General features: G+C 41.1%; 1 protein-coding gene across 1 annotated transcript; it reads right to left on the bottom strand.

The window, feature by feature from the left end:
• Nucleotides 1-625: 625 nt before the first annotated feature.
• On the bottom strand, nt 626-25,722 carry LOC114653772 (major histocompatibility complex class I-related gene protein-like). The gene is made up of 6 exons (XM_028804274.2): nt 25,393-25,722; nt 15,800-16,060; nt 7,044-7,316; nt 2,067-2,354; nt 1,806-1,884; nt 626-1,559 (listed from the first exon to the last, which is right to left on the bottom strand). Exons 1-6 carry the CDS (start codon nt 25,619-25,621, stop codon nt 1,502-1,504), a joined length of 1,188 nt encoding a protein of 395 aa, XP_028660107.1. The 5' UTR covers nt 25,622-25,722; the 3' UTR covers nt 626-1,501.
• Nucleotides 25,723-26,193: the final 471 nt, after the last annotated feature.

Here is a 26,193-nt window from a genome sequence, read left to right as displayed (position 1 = left end):
GGCTGACAATAAGGCCCCCTAACATTCACACATAGATATCCTTAAACAGAGAATGGAAAATACATCTCACAATATTCTATAGGCGTCTACTTCCATAAATATCTTTAAATAGGCAATGAAGTCTTAATATATCTCATAATATTCTTTAGGAGTCTCTACTTAAGAACTTCCTTATCACCTGCATTGCCGAACATACAGGTATCATCACGGCACAAAAGCTCTTTTGGTTATGCCACTTACCAACCAAGCAATATGCCCTGCTTTTACCTCAGTTGTCTCTTCTGTCGGAGTGATCTCTTAGCCTTGGTAAACTCTATGGGCAGGTAACGTGGCTGCTCCCTGTACAGGTATCGTAATCTTCAATTTATTGTTATTGCTAATAAACATAAACAGTTTCTGATTTCATTTTTTCATCTCACAAAATCTGCAAGGGTGTGTAGAGTTTTTATATCCACTGCATATTACATACAGTGAATTCAGTAAGTATTCAGACCCCTTCACTTCCCCCCTCCCCTTAACTTTTTTCACATTTTGTTATGTTGCAGCCTAATCCTAAAATAATGTAAATTATTTTCCCCACATCAAGCAACACTCAAAACCCCAGAATGAGAAAGTGAAAACAGGATTTTAGAAATTTTTGCAAATTTATTAAGAACAGAACAGTAAAATGTCATTGACGCATGTATTCGGAACTTTTACTATGACACATGCAACTTGGTTCAGGCGCATTCCATTCTGTTGATTATCATCGAGATGTGTCCACACCTCGTTTGAAGTCCATCTTTCATAAATTCAATTGAATGGACATGATTAGAATGTAGATGTCTACAGAAAGTCACACAGTTGACAAAGTGTGTTAGAGCAAAAGCCAAGCCTTTTGGTTGAAGGGATTGAAGGCAAAGCTTAGAGACAGGATTGTGTCAAGGCACAGACCTTGGCAAAGATACAAAAAGCATTCCTGCAGCACTGAAGATTCTCAAGAGAACAGTGGTCAGCATACAAATTCTGAAATGGAAGACATTTGGAACAACCACGACTTTTCCTAGGACTGGCTGCCTGTCCAGACTAAGTAATTGAGGATAAGGGCCTTGGTAAAAGAGGTGGCCATGAACCTGATGATCACTCTTGCTGAGGTTAAAAAAAACTGTTTGGAGATGGAAGAAACGTGCAGAAGAACAACCAATCCTGCAACACTCTATGACTTTGACCAGAAGGACACCTCTTCTCAGCAAAAGATACATGGAAGCCCTAAACGACACTCAAGACAGTGAGAAACCAGATTCTCTGGTCTGTAGAAACCAAGATTGAACTGTTTAGTCTCCGTTCCAATAATTCATAAATTGCTAATCCAAATGGTTCAACAGATTACATAAAGTCGAAAGGTAGGTCATTCCAGCTGTTTCGTAAAGTTGTCTCATTTAATAGTTCTTTGTCTTGTAATCTTTTTACAGTCAAGCTTTGGCAAAGCACTACCGCACTCTTTATATACTTCATTGACCTTTTATCCAGCAGCTTCATCTTGAGGACTTCGTTGACATTGTCTTCTTCTAAAAAAAATCCTGTTTTTTCAAATGATGTTTTATATTAGTATTTATCTTACAGTAAAAAATCACAATATAAAGTGAAAAAACATGTTCTAGTAAATGACTTCACTTGTATCATCAAGATTCAAACATTTGAATTAGTAGTAAAATGCAAACCTCCCCCTTCAGGTTATAATTTATTCTCTCACCTAATATCTCACACAATGTTATTGTGCTTTTCCTAAAAGAGAAAACAGAACCAATTCTTTCCTGTGAACTCACCACCAAATAAAGACTCCAACCACAACGAAACCAACCATTACACATGCGATCAGATGATGTCTGGATTGTGTAGGACAATCTAGAAATGGAGAAAAAAAAAGAATGAAACATTGAGTGCAGAAGTGAAGACCATAAATGTAATTATATAGATCTAACAAAAATGGAAAAAGGGTAAAAAAATCATTTTTAAAATTAATCTTTGTGGGTGGTCCAAAGAAACTAGGCACACATTATTTTTTGGACTGATTTAATGCTTCTTACCCCACTTCACATTTAGAGTTCCATTCAGACTGGCGTGATGAACCTGGCAAGAATAGCTATTTTTAATTTCATCTTCGGCAGTCACAGTTAGCATTTTTCTCTGCTGGTAAGTCCTATCTCCATTAGGCAACACCTCCCCGCTCCATACTCCCTCCTGGACTTGACTTTCTCCATCTCTGACCCAGTTCACCTCAATGTCGGGGGGATAGAATCCAGTCACATGGCAAATGATGTCCGTTCTCACAGGGTTCAGGGATTTTCTATGGAACACCATCACTTTAGGCACAGCTGTAATGAAATAGTACAAATGTGGACAAAAACGTTTAATAATATATAAAAGTAAAACCCTCTTCTGAAGTTGAGTTATCTTAGTAAAATACTGTATGTGTTGTGTAATAACACTCCCAAGTGTCTGCTAATCAGAAGCCCTTTCTAGTTAGTACAAACTTCTTAGCCATTTCATTCCCTGCATTATTTTTTTGGAAATGGCCTTAAATGTGTGTTGTGATGTGAAATTTTGCATACAAGTTGATAAATATTTTGTATGTCTTTATTTGTAACTTAGACAAAGCAATGTAATATTAATGTTATTACATTATAGATAATAACAGCAATGGTTTGATGGTTTAAGGACCCCTTCCCCCGTTTTAAGAATGAGTCTCTTTGTAATTTTACGGCAGGGTTTGGAGGACGTGCCTCAAACAAGTTTGGCCAATACTTCTCTGCAGGACTCTCAGTCAACCCCCACTGGAAAGCCAGGCTGCCTAACTACCAAGCTTTACCTTAACATATGGTTTGGAGGGCAGGTGTGAAGATAGGCGACCGCCCTGGTTGTGTTGGGGGCCACGGGTACAGAGCTGGGAAGCTCAACCCTGTAGGGGCCCGTTGTCACCACCAGGGGGTGCCCCGATGCCTTGGGATCCTTAGACCTCAGCACTTCCGCCACACCCGGAAGTGCTGGGGGGGAAGAGGATCAGGGACACCCGGAGGGCTTCCGGGTACACAGCCGGTGCTTCCACCACACAGGGGTGTGCCGGTGGAGGCTTATCAGGAAGCACCTGGAGCCCATCTGGAGGTGAATAAAAGGGGTCGCCTCCCTCCATTCAAGGATGGAGTCGGGTGGAAGTGGACGGACCTCGGAGGAGAGGAGTGGAGGCAGTCTGAAGAGTAAAGGCATTGTGTGTGTTGGCCAGGACTTAAAGGGGTGATTGGTGCTGAGGCACTGGGGTGTGCTCAATATCTTGTAAATAGTATTGTAAATAAACGTGTGTGTGGTGAAAACAACATGTCTACCTGTCTGTGTCCGGCTGGTTCCCACATACCCTAATGCACTATTGGCTGTAGGGGTTGGACAGAAAACCTATAAACTTGCTTGCTTTACCTCATTCTCTCTCTCTGTCTCTTACCAAATTGATGAAATGCCATCACACATCATGAACTGAAAAAGACAAGACAATGAAGAGCACAGCTTGGCAGCCATATTGAGACAGGCATGCGGCCTGTGCTGAAGAAAGCGGACCATAAATGAGGACTTAGCTAGAGACATTTTAAGGAACTAACAAGTCTGTGTGCCACCTGAAAGTACACATCACCATTTAGCAGGTTGTATGTTTGCCAATATTCAAATGTACTTTGCATATTATTATTATCCTCTTTAATAAAATCCCTGTGTGTGTCCATGTGTCCGTGTGTGTGTGTCTTCTGGTGAAGTGCGCATGCGCGGGGCACGGTGCGATGCTTCAAAGGCCGCCTGACGCATCACACAAGACAGAGAGGGCGGGACCTATAAAATATTGCGCGGCCGATCCAATCGGATTTCGGTAAATGAGGTAAGACCTAAAACATAACACATGAAAAATCCAATCAGGTACTGAGACGCGGAGATCGGCTTCCCCAAAGAGGTGGGATTAGTGTTTGTTGTTGTGCAAGTGTTCACTCTGAGGATGTCAGATTTGCGATTAACAAACTTGGCCCGGTAAAGTGTTTTCCGAAATATACAAATTTTCATGATATTACAATAGGATGACTTTTAAAAGTAGATTTATTTTCGTGCACATAAAATCCGTTGCTGGGGAGATGCCATACATACAGTAATCAGCTGCACGCCAGCACAGATTAAAATATTTGCTGGAGAGACGTATTACTGTGAGAGAAAATTAAAGGCACACAATACAGTGACACATATTACAGCCACATACAAGCCAGTATTACTGTAACAGAAAATAGACGGTCCTTTGCCATTTAATATAGACTGTTCCTACTAATGTTTATGCACTACTATTCTAGCGCCCGTTATTGTAGCGGGCTTAATGTCTAGTTTATGAATATTATCAATAATACATTGTTTAAATTGTAGCTTAACTCCTGCTTGTCTTTTACTACACCTAATTGCCCGAGGTTATACATGTAGAAGGGAAGGTGGGGAGAAGTTATAAAGTACAATACTTTATAAACAGTGGTAAATCTGTGAGATTTGAGGCATTCTGACAAAGGCTACATATTAATAATACAAAAGGGGAAAGTAGAGTAATATAATAGATAGATACTTTATTAATCCCCAAGGGGAAATTCACATACTCCTCCAGCAGCATACTGATAAAAACAATATTAATTAAAGAGCAATAAAAGCACAGTGCAAGGTGGAGAGTGTGAGGCAGGTATGATAGTGCACCTGAACATCACTGGACTGGAGTAATTTGGATGAGAAGCTCATTCCACAGTTAAGGAAGCAAGAACTAGGAAGAGTAGTTGAGTTTCAACACATCTGATGGCAGGAGGAATAGGCAGTGCATAGGCTGTAGTGATATGGGGACTTGTGATTGTTTGGGTCAGCTCCACACTTCCTTGTCGCTGCCGGGAACTTCTTCAACCTAAAACCGTCAATCGTCATGAAAAGAGAGGAGCCGGGCAAATTAGCACACATACATTCAGCAAGAGGTTGGTGCAAAAAGTGTCAGTGCTCTTATTTAATAGCTAGCTGCGTAAGCCCGTGCTGTAAAAAGCCCATCGTCAGAAGAATATTGAAATGCAGATTCAGCGATTTTGTTTTGCCTCCCCTTGCCTATCAATGGCTAAGCGAGTTTCTCTCTTCTCCGAGGTTTCATTTTACCGATGTGCTTGCCTCGGTTGTGTATTAGCGGCTAAGCAAATTTGCCTTTCATTGGTTGTTTCACATTGGCGATGGAGTCGCTTTCTTTCAGCTTCATGCTGTAGCCTCATACTAATTTCTTCTTCCGATTTGTTAACTTGGGGCCACCTTGTTGGCTCTTTGAGCTTCATTGCTGTAGTCTCGCACTTCCTGGCTGGACAGACAGACAGACACATACACTTCCACGTATAGATGTTTATATATAAGATAATCCAGAACAAAATATAAATATTGTGCAGTTATACAAACCAATAAATAATCCATAAAAGAAGTGCTGAAGTGGATGTTAAAAAGCCCTTATAAATAAGCCATAAATAATCTATAAAACTGAGGTTAAAATCACAGGCAGGAGACTATTCAATTAAAGGCCCATAAGCCCCAATGCTTCCTTCCAAAACATATCACCGCCGCTTATCCTGTCTGGACCTTGCAGCCAGAGGAAACGTCCTTCCGATAGGTACAGTCAACCCTAAATACCTGGCTCTGATCCCCATTGCCTGTCCTTCGGCATCCAACGGGCACCATGCTGAGCCACACCCACGTCTCCCACCGCTAGTCCTTTGGTGTCTGTGGGAGACCCTGTATCACGGGCCGCTCCTACTCCCCAGTATCACTCAATAAGAGCACCCCTGCTGCAGCCCCAGGCTCGTCTCAAGGAGGCTCACTCCTGGACACCAGCATCCATTCCTCTTTAGCATGGGCTTTCTCATATCCTGCCTCTCACTCTCTCTTTCTTCCTTTCGCATTAATCTCTGTTCCCTTCTTTTCATTCCTTCTCTGTTCTCTCTGTCCTTTTTTTCCTCTTTTTTTTTTTTCCTCTTCCCTCTGCCATGCAGGTTCCTTCATATGGCCTGACTGGGCACAGATGTCATCCTCCACCCACTCCGAGGTGTGAATGCGGCACCTGACTGATCTGCTCGCATTTGCAGGTGAGTATGTGATAAGCCAAGCACCGCAATCAACCCTGGAGCAGCGCCATGAATCTGCATGGTTTTGGGATGTGATTATTTATTTTAAAAACCTGCACAACACTACAAACCACTTATCAGAGGATTTCGTAAAGAGAATTAAGGAAAGAGATCAGGTACCAGAGGTACAGAAGAACAGATCCATTCAGGGACCTGTAGGTTAAGGAATTATGACCTGGATTTTTGATGCAAATAGAAGGCATTGAAAACAGTGATGTGGGGCGGAGTGGTGGCTCTGAGGCTAAGGATCTGCGCTGGTATCCCGAAGGTTGCCGGTTTGAATCCCCATCACTGCCAAAAGAGATGCTACACTTATTGGCCCTTGAGCAAGGCCCTTCAATTGCTCCAGGGGCGCTGTACAATGGCTGACCCTGCGCTCTGACCCCAAGGGGTATGCGAAAAACCAAGTAATTTCCTTTGGGATTAATAAAGTATAATAAAAGAAGGAGTAGGGTTGGTGAACTGATTAACAGGATTATGCAAAGCCAAAAGAATAAAAAAAAAAAATCACAAGTTTCCGTGAAATAACATGAAACTGACAAAAAAATTGACACCCAATATTCTTTATTCCATATTTCAGAGAGCAGACAGTTTTTGTATGATTTAAGTCTAAGCATATTATTAAAAAAAATGAAAATGGCATGGGCCAAGTTATTGAGACCCCATAGACATTAAAAGACATACTTGGATTGTAGTGGTATGGTGACTTGTTGTTGGTATGTTACTGGAAAATATAATATTCTACATTTCTACTATAAATACATATCTTCTGAAACGTGACCTGCTAGCTTTAGATAAATAAAGGAAATAAGAAAGTAAATGATATTTTTACATGAATTGGAAAAGAAAAACGTGACTTACCTTTCTGTTCTATGATCTTGCTCCCCTGTTCGATTAACTTTTCCAGCCAATTATAACAAATATTCCTATAATAATGTCTTTCCACCTCTTGGTTTTGTGAATCTGCTTCTTGTTTCCTCTTGTAAAAGATGGCTCCAGGTACAGCAGCAGTCCAAGAGAGTGTGTTTACATCAAAACTTATAAAGTCTTTCCCATCATATCCATGATATAAAAATGATTTTCTGTTTCCATAATGATCTGCCTCACAGCCTCCAACTGACTGATAAATGTGCACTGAATTAAAACATAAGAAAATACAGTACATACTGTTATAATGGGAGCTTTTTTATTTTGGGATACTCAAGGAAAGTTCTATCTTGTACTGGTCTGCAGCATAATTAAGGGGTTACCTGGAAGTAGAATCTGTCCCCTCATTTATGTGATTGGAAAGTCGGATGCAGGATTTCTAAGCTAAGTCCTTAATTTTATTCAAAATGAGACAAGCTCCACATTCTTCTCTTGGATCTTTAATATTATGGTATATTCCACTTAAAAACAGGGAAAGGCAGAGAAACAAAGGTCCATTTAGGACCAGAAGAACCAAAGCTAAAAACCATCCATCCATCATCCAACCCACTATATCCTAACTACAGGGTCACGGGGGTCTGCTGGAGCCAATCCCAGGGCACAAAGCAGGAAACAAACCCCAGGCAGGGCGCCAGCCCACACACACACATGCACCCACTAGGGAATAATTTAGAATTAAACTAACCTGCATGTCTTTGGACTGTGGGAGGATCACATCACTTTTTTACATAGTCACCTTCCTTTTCCCAGCGTCATACCAACTTTTTAATGCCCAATTACTTCTCCTCCCACCTTCACTGTTTCCAACGAAAATAGGAAAGTGTAGAAACTTTTTGAACGTTCCTCATATTAATTACTTTATCCTTTAACCTACATTCCATAAACGTTGCATTTTTGCATTTCTGTTTGCATATTGTTTGGGATTTTTGTCTCTTTTTGTTTATTGGATGATGTCTTGTACTGACCTTTCAGGGACACCCAAATGTCCCGTATTTAATTCATTTTCTAATTTCGTAAAAAAAATATATTTTTACTACCTTCTAACAGTACTTAGTTGTAACTTTATAAGTAATTATACTTTCTTTTCTCAGATTCTCTTGATGAAAATAACCGAAATGTAATGAGGACACGAGTGTTTGTGACTTGTTCAGTTGCTATTGGTTGAGGACAGTGACACTCTTACCGTTTTGCTCTCCAGCTGTGCTGCTGTGCAGTTCTGGATCAGCATTGCAACATACAGTGACTGTTGACAAAGTGCGTCCTTACTACTTGTCACAGCCCACTTTTTTTCTAACTGCCTGTTTTAAATAATGATAATATTTCTCTGTTGTCTGCATTAAATAAATATTTTCACATGATTTCACTTTTACAGAATTTTTTTTAGCTTGTATTAAATAATTTTCAAATGATTTTACTTGGGCGGCATGATGGCGCAGTGGGTAACGCTGCTGCCTCGCAGTTAGGAGACCCAGGTTCGCTTCCCGGGTCCTCCCTGCATGGAGTTTGCATGTTCTCCCCGTGTCTGTGTAGGTTTCCTCCCAAAGACATGCAGGTTAGGTGCATTGGTGATCCTAAATTGTCCCTAGTGTGTGCTTGGTGTATGCGTGTGTGTGTGCCCTGCAGTGGGCTGGCGCCCTGCCCGGGGTTTGTTTCCTGACTTGCGCCCTGTGTTGGCTGGGATTGGCTCCAGCAGACCCCCGTGACCCTGTAGTTAGGATATAGCGGGTTGGATAATGGATGGATGGATTATTTTACGTTTGTTTTCCTTGCTTTATGTTTTTAACTTATGTCTCTATTTTTATATAATATATTGATCTGTGGGCGGCACGGTGGCACAGTGGTAGTTCTGCTGCCTCGCAGTTAGGAGACCCGGGTTCACTTCCCGGGTCCTCCCTGCGTGGAGTTTGCATGTTCTCCCCGTGTCTGCGTGGGTTTCCTCCGGGCGCTCCGGTTTCCTCCCACAGTCCAAAGACATGCAGGTTAGGTGGATTGGCGATTCTAAATTGTCCCTAGTGTGTGCTTGGTGTGTGGGTGTGTTTGTGTGTGTGCTGCGGTGGGTTGGCACACTGCCCGGGATTGGTTCCTGCCTTGTGCCCTGTGTTGGCTGGGATTAGCTCCAGCAGACCCCCGTGACCCTGTGTTCGGATTCAGCGGGTTGGAAAATGGATGGATATTGATCTGGGTGTGTAGGGGGCATGTATAAATTTATATATAAAGTAATATAGAGAGAGATTTTAAGAATGTCCCGTATTTCTAATTTTCTAATCTGGCAACCCTAGCACTAATAAGCTTGGCCTAAGTCACACCGGCAGTGTATGAAAGATATTTTTTTTTTGGATTGTTGTTAGCTGGCTAGTACTGGAGATTCATCTATTAACAGGTTTATTTTTTTGATTACTAGGGGGATCTGCCCCCTGCTCTCTTCACCTGCCAACCCCCAAGGGCGGGCGCTGGTCACCCGCTATATCATGGCTGAGTTGCTCGAAGGGCGTCTGGGCGCGCCTCTGTTAGAGAAAGCAATTGTATTTCAAGAGATGGTGTACAGAATAGTATGCGCGGCACGGCAGGAAGATGGTTTGGTCCTTAGTTATTATAGATAGAAAATCAGTTCCTTGAGTATTTCACTACAACTGTCTACTTTAAATACCAATGAATAATAAAACATAGTAAAAATGTAAAAAAATAAAAGTAAAAAAGTAAAACGTAATAAAAAGTAAATAAGAAAATTAAATTACATTAACACCTCCAAAAACAATATTACGAGGGACATTCAAAAAGTTTCCGCACTTTAGCTCTGTTTATGAAGAATTTCAAAAACAAATCACATCAGTTTTTTACATAGTCACCCTCCTTTGTGGTGCAATTTTCCCAGTGTCATACCAATTTTTTAATGCCCAGTTACTTCTCCTCCCGCCTTCACCGTTTCCAACGAAAATAGGAAAGTGCGGAGATTTGTTGAACGTTCCTCATATTAATTACTTTAACTTACTAAACTAACTAACTTACCTCTAACTTACATTCCATAAACGTTGCATTTTTTCATTTCTGTTCGCATATTGTTTGGGATTTTTTCCTCTTTTTTGTTTATTGGACGATTCTCTTTGTTGTTGATTTTTATTATTTGCAGCTTTTTTTTTTGTTCATTTTCTTTTTTTTTATGTTCATGATCCGCTCCTGCTGCTCCTTTTTCTATCGTGATTCGACATTTGTTAATAGATAATTTGCTTTTCTGCCTCGCCATTATAACATACTGTGTTGAAGGGCTACCTAGAACCGAGGGAGTCCCGGGGTGGTGCAGAAAGACGACGTGGTTAAGTCTGAATGTGCTCTGGAGGGAAGTGGTCAAGTCTGAGTAATGCAGACACGATGGAAAACTTTCTTTAATATAATAGAGAGAAATGGAATAATATGAAGCAAGGTTATTATAGTTTTGCCTTTTTATATTAGTTTTTATTTCTAGATTTTTTCAGCTCTTACTTGGAAATTCAGTTTAGTTTTAGTTTTCCTTCATCATGTATTTTTAGTTTTAGTTTAGTTTTTATTTCACAAAGACATTTCTATTTTATTTTTATATCTATTAGTTTCAGTTTTAGTTTTAGTATGGCATGGAGCTCCTACGGAGTTTAGTTTTGTGTCACAATCAGACAGAACTGTACACTTAACAGATTTGGATACGAGTTTAATGTTAGTGGAAGCTTACTACACTACATGGTTTCCTATCTGGTTTTATTTTTGTCTGATAAAAACAAGCATAGTCAAAACTACATACTGAATATGAACAATTTTACACAATGTTATAATTTTAAAAATATTTTCTCCTGAAAATCACGGGGGCTTAGGAAGAACAGGGCTCACTTGAATCAGTGTGCTGACCCCACCTAGCTGTATTGAGGGAAGGAAAGAAAATCAAGCATGTAGTGTCAAGGTCAGGGGCAGTGAGTCTTGAGTAGCCCAACATAAAGGACAGTAAACCCATAATGAGCAGAGCAAGAGCAGGTAAAAGGAGTACGGACAAGCATAAAACGACAGAGACAGCATCTGAGATTAAGAACAATATACAGTATACATTATCTAAACCTGTTTATCCAGAGCAGGTTCACAGGAAACCTGGAGCCTACCCCAGCAGGTTTGGAGGTAAGGCAGGAAAAATCCCTGGTATGAAATATGTATGGTAAGGCTGATGTTAAGAACAAAAAGAATATGATTTTTCAATTATCTGTTTTGAGAGAGAGAGAAAAGCATTGAAAAAAGGGAGCCAAATATTTGAAAATATAATTCTGCTAATGGATTACTTTCACAATATCAGGTATTTTGAGTTGTGAATATGAACTAAAAAAGATAAATTAATAAATATAGAATAAATATAAAATCACTTGGCAGACTCCCTTCGCCTACCTACCTTTGTTTGTATCACTTCATTATTAAAAGATGTTTTTAAAGCAAAAGTGATTGGTCAGCAACAATATGCTGATCTTGTATGATGACCTAGTCAGTCTCTCGATCAGTGCCGTTTTTTTTTTCAAAAACCGGGAGTGGCATCCCCTAAACTTTCTTGCATACTCAGATATGAGGATGGATATTTGAGGAGTAAACCGCAAGACAAAGATTATATTTTTATATTATCAAGGAACCATCGACAACAAATCAAATCAAATTAATAATATTTTGAACAATTATTATAAAAGTAAAGTTGAATAAATCGGACTCTGCAGCTGAATGAATAAAAAAAATCGAGTATCCGGGTGATGGATTTGGCCCAAAAGTTAATACAGATCTACAATTGTGGTGTTACAACCACATGCCGAATTTCATCCATCTATCTAGTTGCGTTTTTGATTTACCGTGATTACACACACACAGACACACACACACGCACACACCCACGCACACACAGTTCCAAAAAAACTGTATTTTTGTGAGGTCTATAACGTCAAGATTCATCAAAATATCGAGGTCGAATTTTTTCATGATTGCTATACTTTGTATATGAGAAAGTAAAAACGATTTCTCCTGTGCGAAGTGGCAGGTGAATTGCTGTCAACAAAAAGTAGTCACCTGAGAAATAAACTGAAACGTTACTCACTCGTGATTTTTCCGTCCATATGGTAAACGTTTTGTTGACCAGCACATTCTGATTTCAGCCGTTTGAATTACATCTTGATATACAACAAGCTCAAAGAAAGGCGGCAAGTAAATCGCTTTCTATTTCACAGGCTTTACTCACCCGCACTCAGCTCGCTCTGTCACCGCACAGTCACAGCCGCCGTTCACTGGATGAATACGTGCGGGCGGCTCGTGGCGGATGACTTTCTGTTTTAGAGTTAAAACTTACAAGGGTTAAAGACTAACGACAAGAATATTCATTCAAAAACGAAAACTAAAAATATTTTAGTAAACTATTATTTTATTTCAGTTAATCTTCCCAGCTACTTTAATAAATTCGTTTAGTTTTAGTTTTTCATTTCGGTTTTGTTAATTATTTTATTTCAGTTTACGAAAATATTTTTTTAATAATAGTTTCAATATTGATTTTGGCTTTCGTTAACTATATTAATAACCTTAATATGAAGTTTCAAGGTGAGGTCCGTATTTAAATTAAGGAAAACAGACATTATGAATTAAAGTAGTTATACTCACTAATCTTGGAGCTACAGAGTGGTGACCTGTTTCATATGTACACATGACAAAGATGATGGCCCTAAAATATTTTAACTTATGACCAGGGGTTCATTTTTTAGCTTGGTAATATTTATAGTGGCAGGCAGGTTAATGTTATTAGTCCAGACAGGGAGTGTGCTGCCTTGTATTTAAAAAATATGATTTGAATTTTCAATTTAAATTTTAATGTGCCTTTTCTTGCACGAGGAGGAGTCAAGCTAAAGTTAGAAAACGGGATTTATTAGAAAATGGAACGAACTGCTCATGTCATTTCTCAATGTAGTTTCCACCCTTCTCACTTGCGCCACCTGCCTGCACGTGCCTGGATTCCAGCAGAATGAAACGTTTTGCCTTGTCCTCCGTTCCATCCATCCATCCATTTTCCAACCCGCTGAATCCGAACACAGGGTCACGGGGGTCTGCTGGAGCCAATCCCAGCCAACACAGGGCACAAGGCAGGAAACAATCCCGGGCAGGGTGCCAACCCACCGCAGTGTCCTCCGTTCCATTTTCTAATAAATACCATTTCCTAACTTTAGCTTGACACCCCCTCGTATTTAATGGTCTTTTACTGCCACCTATTGGACATTAGTGATAATGGAATGCTTTAAATTCACAGGCTATGTTAACAGTGGTTTTCAATTTCAGTCCCTGAGATCGCCTTGGGGCTGCAGGTTTCTGTTTCAACAAACTTCTGTTTTTCAGTTGAATTCCTATACTGGATCTGTGTGTGATCAAAAGTTTCCCAACATTTTTAGCAAAATCTACCTGCAGCCAGCATCCATTTATGGCCCTATGTTACGGTGGCCCCGAAAGACAAGTGACAAAAAATGTAAAGTTGTGACGCGCACAATTAAACAAGGTGACACGCACATTCACAGTCTAATCCATATTACTAACCGAGAATGCTAAGAAGTGGCACCCAAAGCCACATATCTAAAGGAAAAGTCCATATTAAACATACTGTACGTCATCTCAACACCTTCACACTAGGCAGCATAGATGGATCTCCTTACAATAAAGCACTATTAACCGTTCAACTGCAGAAAAGGCTCCATATTAACAGTGAGTGCGATCCTCCTTATTACTTATCCATATTTCGCACGCTGAGGAACAAACAAGTCATGAATACACGGTCACGGGTACAAAACGATTCGGATCGGATAATGGGACAAAACACACGAACACGAATGAAACAACAAAATACACGGCGGAGCATACAACGCGCTTCGGAAACGCCGGGAGAAAAAAATGTCTCGGATCAAAAAAAGCAAAGCTCAAGTAACCCCGTTACAGAGACGTGCCCAAATGGACAGGCACAATGAACGTAGACGCATACAGCGCACGACTCAAAGTGCTGCATCGAAACAAGCACGATTTCAAAAGAAAGAGCTCGTGTCTCAGACATACAAAAAAGGGAGCGAAGAGACAGAATAAATGAACGCAGACGTGTAAAACGCGCATATGACCTGCCAGAAAACAAGCAAGCAAGACTCCAAAAGCAGAAAGCTCAACTGACCGACATACAAAAATGGACAAGGCTCGATACAAACAATGCACGACGTAGACTGAAACGGACTTTTCGCAAAGCGGAGGCGAATCAATTAAAACTCAAAAATAGCGTGTCACAAATAATGGACATGCAACAACGTGGCACTCAAACGCCACAAGCAAAACATGCCCGTCACGGACATCAACGCCAGACACCTGCTAAACGCTTACGCCAGTTGGCTGACAACGCCTTCAATAATGAGTCCACTATTGAGGAAAATTCATTGGGAATAATGAATGTCATTTGCAATCATTGTCATTCACTTAACTTCCCAGAAGAAACAACTGGCAATACAAATAATGAATTTACATGTTGTTGTCAAAAGGGGCAGATTACACTGCCTCCTTTACATTCATATCCTGAATATCTACAGAAGCTTCTAACTAACGATGTGCCTGAAAGTAAAAACTTTATGAACTGCATTAGATCCTACAATAGTTCATTTGCTTTTGCATCTACCGGAGTACATATCAGGCCACCAAAAGGCAATGGCCCATACTGCTTTCGCATATGTGGTTAACACAACGCACTATATCATGTCCAAAAAATATTAATGTTAATCACATTAATAACCAGGTCATTTCATTACTTCCTGGAGAGACACGGCTCTTTCTAAGCTCTGACAAAATTGACTCTGATGACGACAATGAACATCTGAATTTCCCCATAGAATATTTGAACACTATTAACCCGGACGGATGACCACAACACAACCTTATCCTTAAAAACGGAACAATAATCATGCTATTAAGAAACCTTAACACTAAACAGGGTTTATGCAATGGCACACGGTTAGTCGTCAACACCATGACACACAATGTTATTCAAGCAACAGTTCTTACAGATTCACATGCTAACAATACTGTTCTCATTCCTACAATTGACCTTACGAGTTCTGACCTAGAATTACCTTTTACATTGAAACGCCGACAGTTCCCCATTAAACCTGCATTTGCCATGACCATCAACAAATCACAAGGACAAACCATGGACAAGGTTGGCATCTACCTCTCTGAGCCCGTTTTTGGACATGGACAACTTTATGTTGCCTTCTCACGTGTTCGACGTTCATCTGACGTTAAAGTTAAATTTATAAATGATCCATGCCAAGGAAGACTCATTCAAAGACAAGACACCATCTTTACTACTAATGTTGTGTACAAAGAAATATTCCAATAAAACATTACTCTATGCCAAACACTCTATTTTTTATTTATATAGGCATCATCCAAACCTGCACACTATTCTATATCTAATTCATACATCTCACTCTTTGTCATGCCCCAACGCCAGGGGTTGGCGAGCGAAGCGAGCAGGGGGCGGAGCCCCCTAGTCAAATACTAATTGGCAGAGCTAGAAAAATGAATTAATGTGATGTACTAAATCATTAACATATAATAATTCTCAAACATACATTATATTCATTAAAAACTCTTTAAATAAAATAAGTACTGTAAGTAAGTCAACATTAAGCACTTACAGCCTGAATGATTAAAGTGCTTCAATATGAGATTCAAATTCCACTTAAATCGGTTATGATTTTTTAGAATATACCACATTTGTTGATCCCAGAACTCTTGGCCCATTGACTTCTTAATCCAGTCCACTTGAAGCAAAGGCTGTGGCATCCTGCTGTCAAAGTAGGTGAAGGGAATGTCATCCAGCATTGTGACATCAATGTGGTCAGGTAAGTGTGTATTCTCTGAAGATGTCACTCTGAAAAACCACAATGAATGGGTTCCTGGTGATGAAACAGATAAAGCAATTACCAATTTCAGTTGAACAAACAAATGAACTATCCATCCATCCATCCATTTTCCAACCCGCTGAATCCGAACACAGGGTCACGGGGGTCTACTGGAGCCAATCCCAGCCAACACAGGGCACAAGGCAGGAAACAATCCTGGGCAGGGTGCCAACCCACTGCAGGACACACACAAACACACCCACACACCAAGCACACACTAGGGCCAATTTAGAATCACCAATCCACCTAACCTGCATGTCTTTGGAATGTGGGAGGAAACCGGAGCGCCCGGAGGAAACCCACGCAGACACAGGGAGAACATGCAAACTCCACGCAGGGAGGACCCGGGAATCGAACCCAGGTCCCCAGATCTCCCAACAGCGAGGCAGCAGTGCTACCCACTGCGCCACCGTGCCGCCCTACAAATGAACTACCTCATTCAAAATATACTGTATTTATTATTCACCCAAGTTTATTTAGTGACTGAAATTCCTTCTGAAATAACATTTTGCCCATAGGTGCACCCTTCCCCATTCCTTCAGCAACAGTACTACAGTCATATGAAAAGGTTTGGGAACCCCTCTTAATTCTCTGGATTTTTGTTTATCATTGGCTGAGCTTTCAAAGTAGCAACTTCCTTTTAATATCTGACATGCATTACGGAAACAGTAGGATTTTAGCAGTGACATTAAGTTTATTGGATTAACAGAAAATATGCAATATGCATCATAACAAAATTAGACCAGTGTATAAATTTGGGCACCCCAACAGAGATGTGACATCAATACTTTGTTGAGCCTCCTTTTGCAAATCTAACAGCCTCTAGACGCCTCCTGTAGCCTTTGATGAATGTCTGGATTCTTGATGGAGGTATTTTTGACCATTCTTCCATACAAAATCTCTCCAGTTCAGTTAAATTTGATGCCTGCCTAGCATGGACAGCCTGCTTCAAATCATCCCCTAGATTTTCGATGATATTCAAGTCAGGGGACTGTGAAGGCCATTCCAGAACATTGTACTTTTCCCTCTGCATGAATTCCTTTGTAGATTTCGAACTGTGTTTTGGGCCATTGTCTTGTTGGAATATCCAACCCCTGCATAACTTCAACTTTATGTCTGATGCTTGAACATTATCCTGAACAATTTGTTGACATTGGGTTGAATTCATCTGACCCTCGACTTTAACAAGGGCCCCAGTCCCTGAACTAGCCACACAGCCCCACAGCATGATGGAACCTCCACCAAATTTGACAGTAGGTAGCAGGTGTTTATCTTGGAATGCGGTGTTCTTCTTCCACCATGCAAAGCGCTTTTTGTTATGACCAAATCACTCAATTTTTGTCTCATCAGTCCAAAGCACTTTGTTCCACAATGAATCTGGCTTGTCTAAATGAGTATTTGCATACAACAAGCGACTCTGTTTGTGGCGTGAGTGCAGAAAGGGCTTCTTTCTCATCACCCTGCCATACAGATGTTCTTTGTGCAAATTGCACTGAATTGTAGAACGATGTACAGATACACCATCTGCAGCAAGATGTTCTTGCAGGTCTTTGGAGGTGATCTGTGGGTTGTCTGTAACCATTCTCACAATCCTGCGCATATGCCACTCCTGTATTTTTCTTGGCCTGCCAGACCTGCTGGGTTTAACAGCAACTGCGCCTGTGGCCTTCCATTTCCTGATTCCATTCCTTACAGTTGAAACTGACAGTTTAAACCTCTGAGATAGCTTTTTGTGGCCTTCCCCTAAACCAGGAGACTGAACGATCTTTGTTTTCAGATCTTTTGAGAGTTGCTTTGAGAAGCCCATGCTGTCACTCTTCAGAGGAGAGTCAAAGGGAAGGAAGCACAACTTGCAATTGACCACCTTAAATACCTTTATATCTCATGATTGGACACACCTGTCTATGAAGTTCAAGGCTGAATGAGCTAATCGAACCAATTTGGTGTTGTAAGTAATCAGCATTGAGCAGTGACAGGCATTCAAATCAGCAAAATGACAAGGGGACCCACATTTGTGCACAGCCAGTTTTTCACATTTGATTTAATTTCATACAACTTCACTAAAAATCTTTGTTCGGAAAGCACTACAGTACTCAGATGTTCCTAGAAAATGAAAGACAGACCACTGTTATCTTTTTTGTTGAAAGTAGAGTCAATTATTATGCAGGCTGAGAGGGGGTCCCAAACTTTTTCAAATGACTCTAAGAATGCCTGTGGTGAAAAGACAGTTCTTCCCTTAGAAATGCATGTCTTTGTGACTAGCAGGCATAAAGAAGGAAGAAATGACATAGAATTTAAGTTAATTTCATGGTGACACAAAACATGCTGCTAGGGTGACTAAAACAGGCCCTAACACAAGCCTGAAGGGGAGCCTAAATACCGTTGTTACACACATTTACATTTAACATTACGTTATTTGGCTGACACCTTTATCCAAGGCAACTTAATTACATGTGAGATACAACTGGTCACATTTCTTTTTGTTTCTCCACTAGGTGCACAGATAGGAGAAATGACTTTTTTAGAGTCACAGAGTGTCAGGAGTGGGATTTGTAGCTTACATCCTCAGAGTTTACAATCTAAAGCCTTAACCACTATGCTACACTGACCTTAAATTCTATACATAAATGCCACAAATTACCTACTTCTTCCATCTGACTATATGCAGCCAGGGGGACCAGCTGATGATTTTAGGGGGAGGCAACGGCGGTCCTGGAGGGCCGCAGTGGCTTCAGGTTTTCGTTCAGCCCAATTGCTTAGTTAGAAACCAGTGATTGCCAATCTCAGACCTTATTTAATTACTGATAGGAGTCGAAAGCTTAGGAATAAAAAAAACTATTTTAAGATATGTGATTCATTTTCTCCCTTTGTGGATTTCCAGCTACAGATATGCAAACTGTACCACAGACCTTCACTTCCTTATATATACTGTATATGTATATATACTTACTAGCCATCCCTGTGGCTTCGCACGACTATTAGTGAAACAGGACAGTGAGGAGGGCCCCTCCCGGCTCTCTACTCCTGACGTCCCCTCGGCCCACAGCCTCTGTCTCTGATTCGTGTGAACTATGATTCTTAGTGCAATGAGAGAAGTCGCAAAATCAACCGGAATGTTCAAGCAAATTATGGAAAAAAAAAAGATCTAAATCCGTTAAATAGTTCTCTCATTCGCTAACTAAGCAGAATTAAGGTTACGTCCCGTGGCAGACGCATGAGTGAGGAGGCCCCCCCACCCGCCCCCCTCCCAGCAGCCCAAAGGGTCTCTCTCAGATTTGCTCTAATAAATCGGTACCGCAAGTGAACTATGATACTTAGCACAATGAGAAAGTCGCAAAATCAACAGAATGTTCAAGCAAATTATAGAAAAAACCCTGATCTAAATCCGTTAAGTAGTTCTCTCGTGAAAAGCAGACATACATACAAACGGGTCTAAAAAACTGTAAGAAATTTAGCGCTTGGACCACGAAACTTTTAAAACTGTTTCTTAGCGAGCAGCTATGGGCCAAGGGTAAGCTACATTCCAAATTTCAAGTCCTAAGTTTTCATGGTTTGGGAGATTTCTTGATGAGTGAGTCAGTGATATTTGGCTTTTATATATATAGATATATCATAAGGGGAAGCAAAGGTGCGTACATCTCATGAGCCCCAACTTGGGCGAAATATGTCTCATGTACTTTTTGTATTATTTAACAGAAATGGTATAAAATATCTATGACATGCTTCTCGGAACTGAGAGGATGTAGTGGATGTTTGCCTACCGGCCGACCAACCACAAGCGTTACCTGGTAGGACCTAAGAATGTAATACTCCGATCTTCACTGTGTCAAATAAGTGAACCAGCTGCTGTGGCACAATGTCAGAGGCTTTGCCTCAGGTGCTCACGTCCAAGGTTTGATCCCTGTAAGGAGAAGCAAAAGTGCGTACACCTGATGAGCCCCAATAAGGGAGAAACACGTCTCATGTTCTCTTTATATTATTCAGCAGATACTTTATCATATATATTATTACACATTATTAAAACCTGAAAAAATAGTGGTGAACCATCATCTTTGAGGAAGAAATGTGGTGAGAAAAATCTTGTATTATCATGATCAGAGATCACTTAAATGTTTTGTACATATCATTTCGTAAAAAATCAACAGTAGAACTCACGGCTGTATTTAATAGTAAAAGTAGGAGCATTTTCACATGCACAATGTGAAGACAATGCAAGGTTCTGGGACTGAAGAGCCATGTAGCCTTTAGAAAACCACTTATCAATGAGGGTAATCAGAAAAAAAAGGCATCAGTTTGCTATAGAGCATAAAGATTGAACTCTGGATCAATGGAAATGGGTCATGTGTTCTGATTCCAGATATACTCTGTTCCAGAGTGATGAGCGCATCAGGGTAAGAAGAGAGGTGGATGAAGAGATACACCCATCATGCCTTGTGCCTACCATGCAAACCAGTAGGGATGGTCTTATGATCTAGGGTTGCTTCAGTTGGTCAGGTCGAAGTGCAGAAACTTTATGTGGCCAAAGATGAAGTCAGTTGACTACCAAAATATAATGAATGGCCAGGTTTTTCCATCAATGGATTTTTCCTTTCTTGATGGCATGGGCTAATTCCAAGATGACAATGCCAGGATTTGTTGTGAAAGACTGTTTCAGGAAGCATGAGACATCATTTTCACACGTGGATTGGCCACCACAGAGTCCAGAGCTTAACCCCATTTAGAATCTTTGGGATATGCTGGAGAAAACTTTATGCAGCAGACTGACTCTGCCATGATCAATACAAGATCTTGGTGAAAAATGAGTGCAACTCTGCATGGAAATAAATGTGACATTACGTAAGCTTATCAAAATAATACCGTGGCAAATTCATGCCATAATCAAAACTAAATGCGATCTAATGAAATATTACAGTGTGTAACTTTTTTTTGCCCTATCTATCTATCTATCTATCTATCTATCTATCTATCTATCTATCTATCTATCTATCTATCTATCTATCTATCTCTCTCTCTCTCTCTCTCTCTCTCTTTCTCTCTCTCTCTCTCTCTCTCTCTCTCTCTCTCTATATATATATATATATATATATATATATATATATTAACTTCTCAAAAAATACTTTAAAAACACATCAGATCTCAATGGGAAAAAAATCCTGCTGGATATCACTACTGATCTGAACTTGGTAATATGTTAGGGATGAAAGGATGCCACATCATTTGATGGAAATGAAAATTATCAAACTACAGAGGGCAGAATTCAAAGACAACCCGAAAAACAAAGTGAAAAAATGATGTGGCAGGCTAGTCCATTTTGCCGAAATTTCATTGCAGCAACTCCAAATCGTACTCAGTAGTTTGTGTGGCCCCCACCTGCTTGTATGCATGCCTGACAACATTGGAGGGGGCATGCTCCTAATGTCACAATGGATGGTGTCCTGGGGGATCTCCTCCCAGATCTGGACCAGGGCATCACTGAGCTCCTGGTCAGTCTGAGGTGCAACCTGGTGGTGCCGGATGGACCAAAACATAATGTCCTACCCAGAGGTGTTCTATTGGATTGAGGTCAGGCAAGCAGAGCGTGGGGGCCAGTCAATGGTATCAATTCCTTCATCCTCCAGGAACTGCCTGCATACTCTCGTCACATGAGGCCGGGCATTGTCGTACACCAGGAGGAACCCAGGAGCCACTGCACCAGCATAGGGTCTGACAATGGGTCCAAGGATTTCATCCCGATACCTAATGGCAGTCAAGGTGCCATTGCCTAGCCTGTAGAGGTCTGTGTGTCCCTCCATGGTTATGCCTCCCCAGACCATCACTGACCCCCCACCAAAGCAGCCATGCTGAACGATATTACAGGCAGCATAACGTTCTCCACGGCTTCTCCAGACCCTTTCCCATCAGTCACATGTGCTCAGGGTGAACCTGCTCTCATCTGTGAAAAGCACAGGGCACCAGTGGTGGACCTGCCAATTCTGGTATTCTATAGAAAATGCCAACAGAGCTCCAGCTCTCCTAGAGTAACTGCCTGTCTCCAGGAATCTCCTTCATGCCCTTGAGACTGTGCTGGGGGACACAGCAAACCTTCCTTTACGTTTTTGAGCAGTAATATATATATAATAATAATTCTTTGCATTTATATAGCGCTTTTCTCACTACTCAAAGCGCTCAGCAATTGCAGGTTAAGGGCTTTGCTCAAGGGCCCAACAGAGCAGAGTCCCTATTGGCATTTACGGAAATCAAACTGGCAACCTTCTGATTGCCAGTGCAGATCCCTAGCCTCAGAGCCACCACTCCACCTTATATATATATATATATATATATATATATATATATATATATATATATATATATATATATATATATATATTACATTACATGTGAAAATCTTTTTTCAGATATGTGTTTTTGTTATGAAAAAATAACAAACACCAGGGCCCCGGGGGTGGATGAGATACACCTGGAGTTCCTCAAGGCTCTGGATGTTGTAGAACTGTCTTGGTTGACACGCCTCTGCAACATCGCATGGACATCAGGGACAGTGCCTCTGGATTGGCAGACCGGGGTGGTAGTCCCCCTCTTTAAGAAGGGGGATCGGAGGGTGTGTTCCAACTACAGAGGGATCACACTCCTCAGCCTCCCTGGAAAAATCTATTCAGGGGTCCTGGAGAGGAGGGTCCGTTGGATAGTCGAGCCTCGGATTCAGGAGGAACAGTGTGGTTTTCATCCTGGTCGCGGAACAGTGGACCAGCTCTACACCCTTAGCAGGGTCCTGGAGGGTGCATGGGAGTTTGCCCAACCAGTCTACATGTGTTTTGTGGACTTGGAAAAGGCATTCGACCGTGTCCCTCGGGGAATCCTGTGGGGGGTACTCCGAGAGTATGGGGTACCGGCCCCCCTGATAAGGGCTGTTCAGTCCCTGTACGATCGGTGCCAGAGCTTGGTCCGCATTGCCGGCAGTAAGTCAAACCCGTTTCCAGTGAGAGTTGGACTCCGCCAGGGCTGCCCTTTGTCACCGATTCTGTTCATAACTTTTATGGACAGAATTTCTAGGCGCAGCCAGGGCATTGAGGGGGTCCGGTTTGGGGCGCTCAGGATTGGGTCACTGCTTTTTGCAGATGATGTTGTCCTGTTTGCTTCATCAGGCCGTGATCTTCAGCTCTCTCTGGATCGGTTCGCAGCCGAGTGTGAAGAGGCTGGGATGAGAATCAGCACCTCCAAATCCGAGACCATGGTCCTCAGCCGGAAAAGGGTGGAGTGCCCTCTCAGGGTTGGGAGCGAGATCCTGCCTCAAGTGGAGGAGTTCAAGTATCTCGGGATCTTGTTCACGAGTGAGGGAAGAATGGAGCGTGAGATCGACAGGCAGATCGGTGCGGCATCCGCAGTAATGCGGGCGCTGCATTGGTCTGTCGTGTTGAAAAAGGAGCTGAGCCGCAAGGCTCAGCTCTCAATTTACCAGTCGATCTATGTTCCTACCCTCACCTATGGTCATGAACTATGGGCAGTGACCGAAAGAACGAGATCGCGAATACAAGCAGCTGAAATGAGTTTCCTCCTCAGGGTGTCTGGGCTTTCACTTAAAGATAGGGTGAGAAGCTCAGTCATCTGGGAGGGGCTCAGAGTAGAGCCGCTGCTCCTCTGCATCGAGAGGACTCAGATGAGGTGGCTCGGGCATCTGATCAGGATGCCTCCTGGACGCCTCCCTGTTGAGGTGTTCCGGGCACGTCCAACCGGGAGGAGGCCCCGGGGAAGACCCAGGACACGTTGGAGGGACTATGTCTCTCGACTGGCCTGGGAACGCCTTGGGATTCTCCCGGAAGAGCTAGAAGAAGTGGCCGGGGAGAGGGAAGTCTGGGCATCTCTGCTCAAGCTGCTGCCCCCGCGACCCGACCTCGGATAAGCGGGAGACAATGGATGGATGGATGGACATTTATTTGACAATTGTATAGGTCAAAAGTCAAAGAAATGGAAAATATTTCCAGTGCGGTATATAGGCCTATCCAAAACATTGGTGTCGACATGTCCTACAAATTTGAGGTAGGAGTGATCGATGTGAATGATTTTTATTTATAATGTTCAATTCTCATTAAATTACAAAAATAAACCACAAAAATACGTTTATAGGACCCGAATTGTCACGTGCACAGAGTACAGTGAGATTCCAATAGCAGCAGTAATAACAACAATAACAGTCCTCCGACCGCATAGGAGACACAGACTCTGTAAAATACAATTAAATGATAAACACGATGACATTACTGTAACTTCAGCTTCAAAAGTATTGATGAATGAATTAATTCAAAGGTAATAGGTAATAGTACTTTTTCTGCATATATTGAAATCACGGGGGTGTTTAAAGATTATAATTATATTTCGATTATGTCGGATTTTGTGATTACTTTAGTATCCTAGATTAAATGTATATGTTAATGGTTTAGGCCTATCGAGCTGCTTTAGTAAGATTATGACCGCGCTGTCACCGCCTCGTCAGGCTTCCCGTCGGATCACGTGAACACACAGTATCTGTGTTTAAGGTTGCCAGTAGCAACCTACACACGCAAACCCATCCGGTATGCCCTGTTCAACTACATTTTAACCTGCGAGTTTTGTTTTCTAGTATCGTTGTAGGTGCCCCCTACTTTAGGACAGGGGGCAATTGACCCAATGCCAGTCCCATTCGCCAGACGACGCCTATGGTACCACAGCATGTAGCGTATGCCCTGTAAACAGACGGCATCAGCTGTGCATGTAAAAGGTGGTGCCCAAACGAGTGTTTTTATATGTCGGATCTACTTTGTAACTCATTTCTGAAGGGCAATATTGGGTGCAAATCAAGAATATCAACTCACTAAGTACTGCATGGATAAGCAGTTACATTACTACTAACTACTAACTACGGAGAAGTACCGATGCATCAGAAAAAAAAATTATAGTACATAGTGCGCTAAGTTATAAACATTTTTATTATAATGATCACAATGCATACATTTTCACTTAAAAATACAAGCGATTCCATAAAACCAAGTGGCTAACCTGGTCATTTTTAATACGTTGATTACTTTCTCGAAAAAGGAGGCATATGGAATAAAACAATGCTATCCGCATGCGCCTTAAAAATCCTTCGGTATATACGTTCGCTTTAAAATACTATCTTTGATTTTAGTCACTATACAATATTGATAGTACAGGAGTACAAGTGTCCTGTTTTTCTTGATTCCGATTAGTTTAATAAACAATCTGTATAATAACACATGGCATTTTTACTTTTCCAAAATATGTTTAAACAGCCTGTTTTACCTCTTGATCGCCTTCGAGATTGCAGCACTTACCCGAGTCTGTTGTCCGAGTCATAGCGAAAATCATTAGCACGATCATCTTATTCGTAGAGTAACTTTTACATTTAAGGTGAAAATAAAAGTACTTGTACTGAAAACTGTGTTTTTTCATTATAAACAGATAATACGTTTTAACAGAACAGGAAGTGGAAAACAGCAGCTTGGTATTTCCTGAAGTGAAAGTGAAACAGTTGTAGTAAGTCAAGCCGATATATGATAGCATTTAAGGGTGATTTCGAAAGACAATTCAAAACTCTTACATGGTCCGTATATTACGAGGGGCCAAACAGGCCATAAATCATATATTTTTCTGTGTTCTGGCCTGTTTGGCCCCTCATAGTGTTTTTCAGTTTTTGGTGGGCAGTGGCTCAATACAGGAGCACTTTACAGGACAGGGTTTGTTAGTTTTAATTCTGCACACGAATTAGGTTCCACTTTTATTTCAGTGTCTTTAATTTCGTGAAAAAGTAGTTGTAACTCCATAAACTTCACAACATCTTTGTGATTGTTAATTATGTTAGATTACACATGTGTGCACAATCAAAACGTAAGCAATTGTCTTAATTATGAATCGCTTTTGAATTCATGAACACAATAAAAATATAATTAGAATGTTTGTCACATTAAAGCACAGAATAATTAAAATGTAGAAAGTACACTTTAATATAAATTACTTTTGGAAAAAAATACAAAACAATAAAAGACAACTCACTTTGAAACAATAAAGCGAAAAGCAAACACTAAATCAATTCATATGTTTAATATGAAACTCGTCCCGCACGCTTATCTAAACGC

The sequence above is a fragment of the Erpetoichthys calabaricus genome, chromosome 6 (assembly GCF_900747795.2).
Source record: "Erpetoichthys calabaricus chromosome 6, fErpCal1.3, whole genome shotgun sequence".
Classification (NCBI taxonomy): domain Eukaryota; kingdom Metazoa; phylum Chordata; class Cladistia; order Polypteriformes; family Polypteridae; genus Erpetoichthys; species Erpetoichthys calabaricus.
The sequence above is the reverse complement of the archived record's forward strand: the minus strand, read 5'-3'. Positions and strand labels throughout refer to the sequence as shown.

Bases quoted from the DNA above. Each gene is read 5' to 3' on its own strand.
- LOC114653772 (XM_028804274.2), bottom strand. From the start codon at position 25,621: ATGCTATCATATATCGGCTTGACTTACTACAACTGTTTCACTTTCACT. The intron at 2,355-7,043 runs GTAAGTCACGTT...ATTTCATTACAG, and splicing joins CAAGATCATAGAACAGAAAG to CTGTGCCTAAAGTGATGGTG. The intron at 1,885-2,066 runs GTAAGAAGCATT...CTCCATTTCTAG, and splicing joins AACTCTAAATGTGAAGTGGG to ATTGTCCTACACAATCCAGA.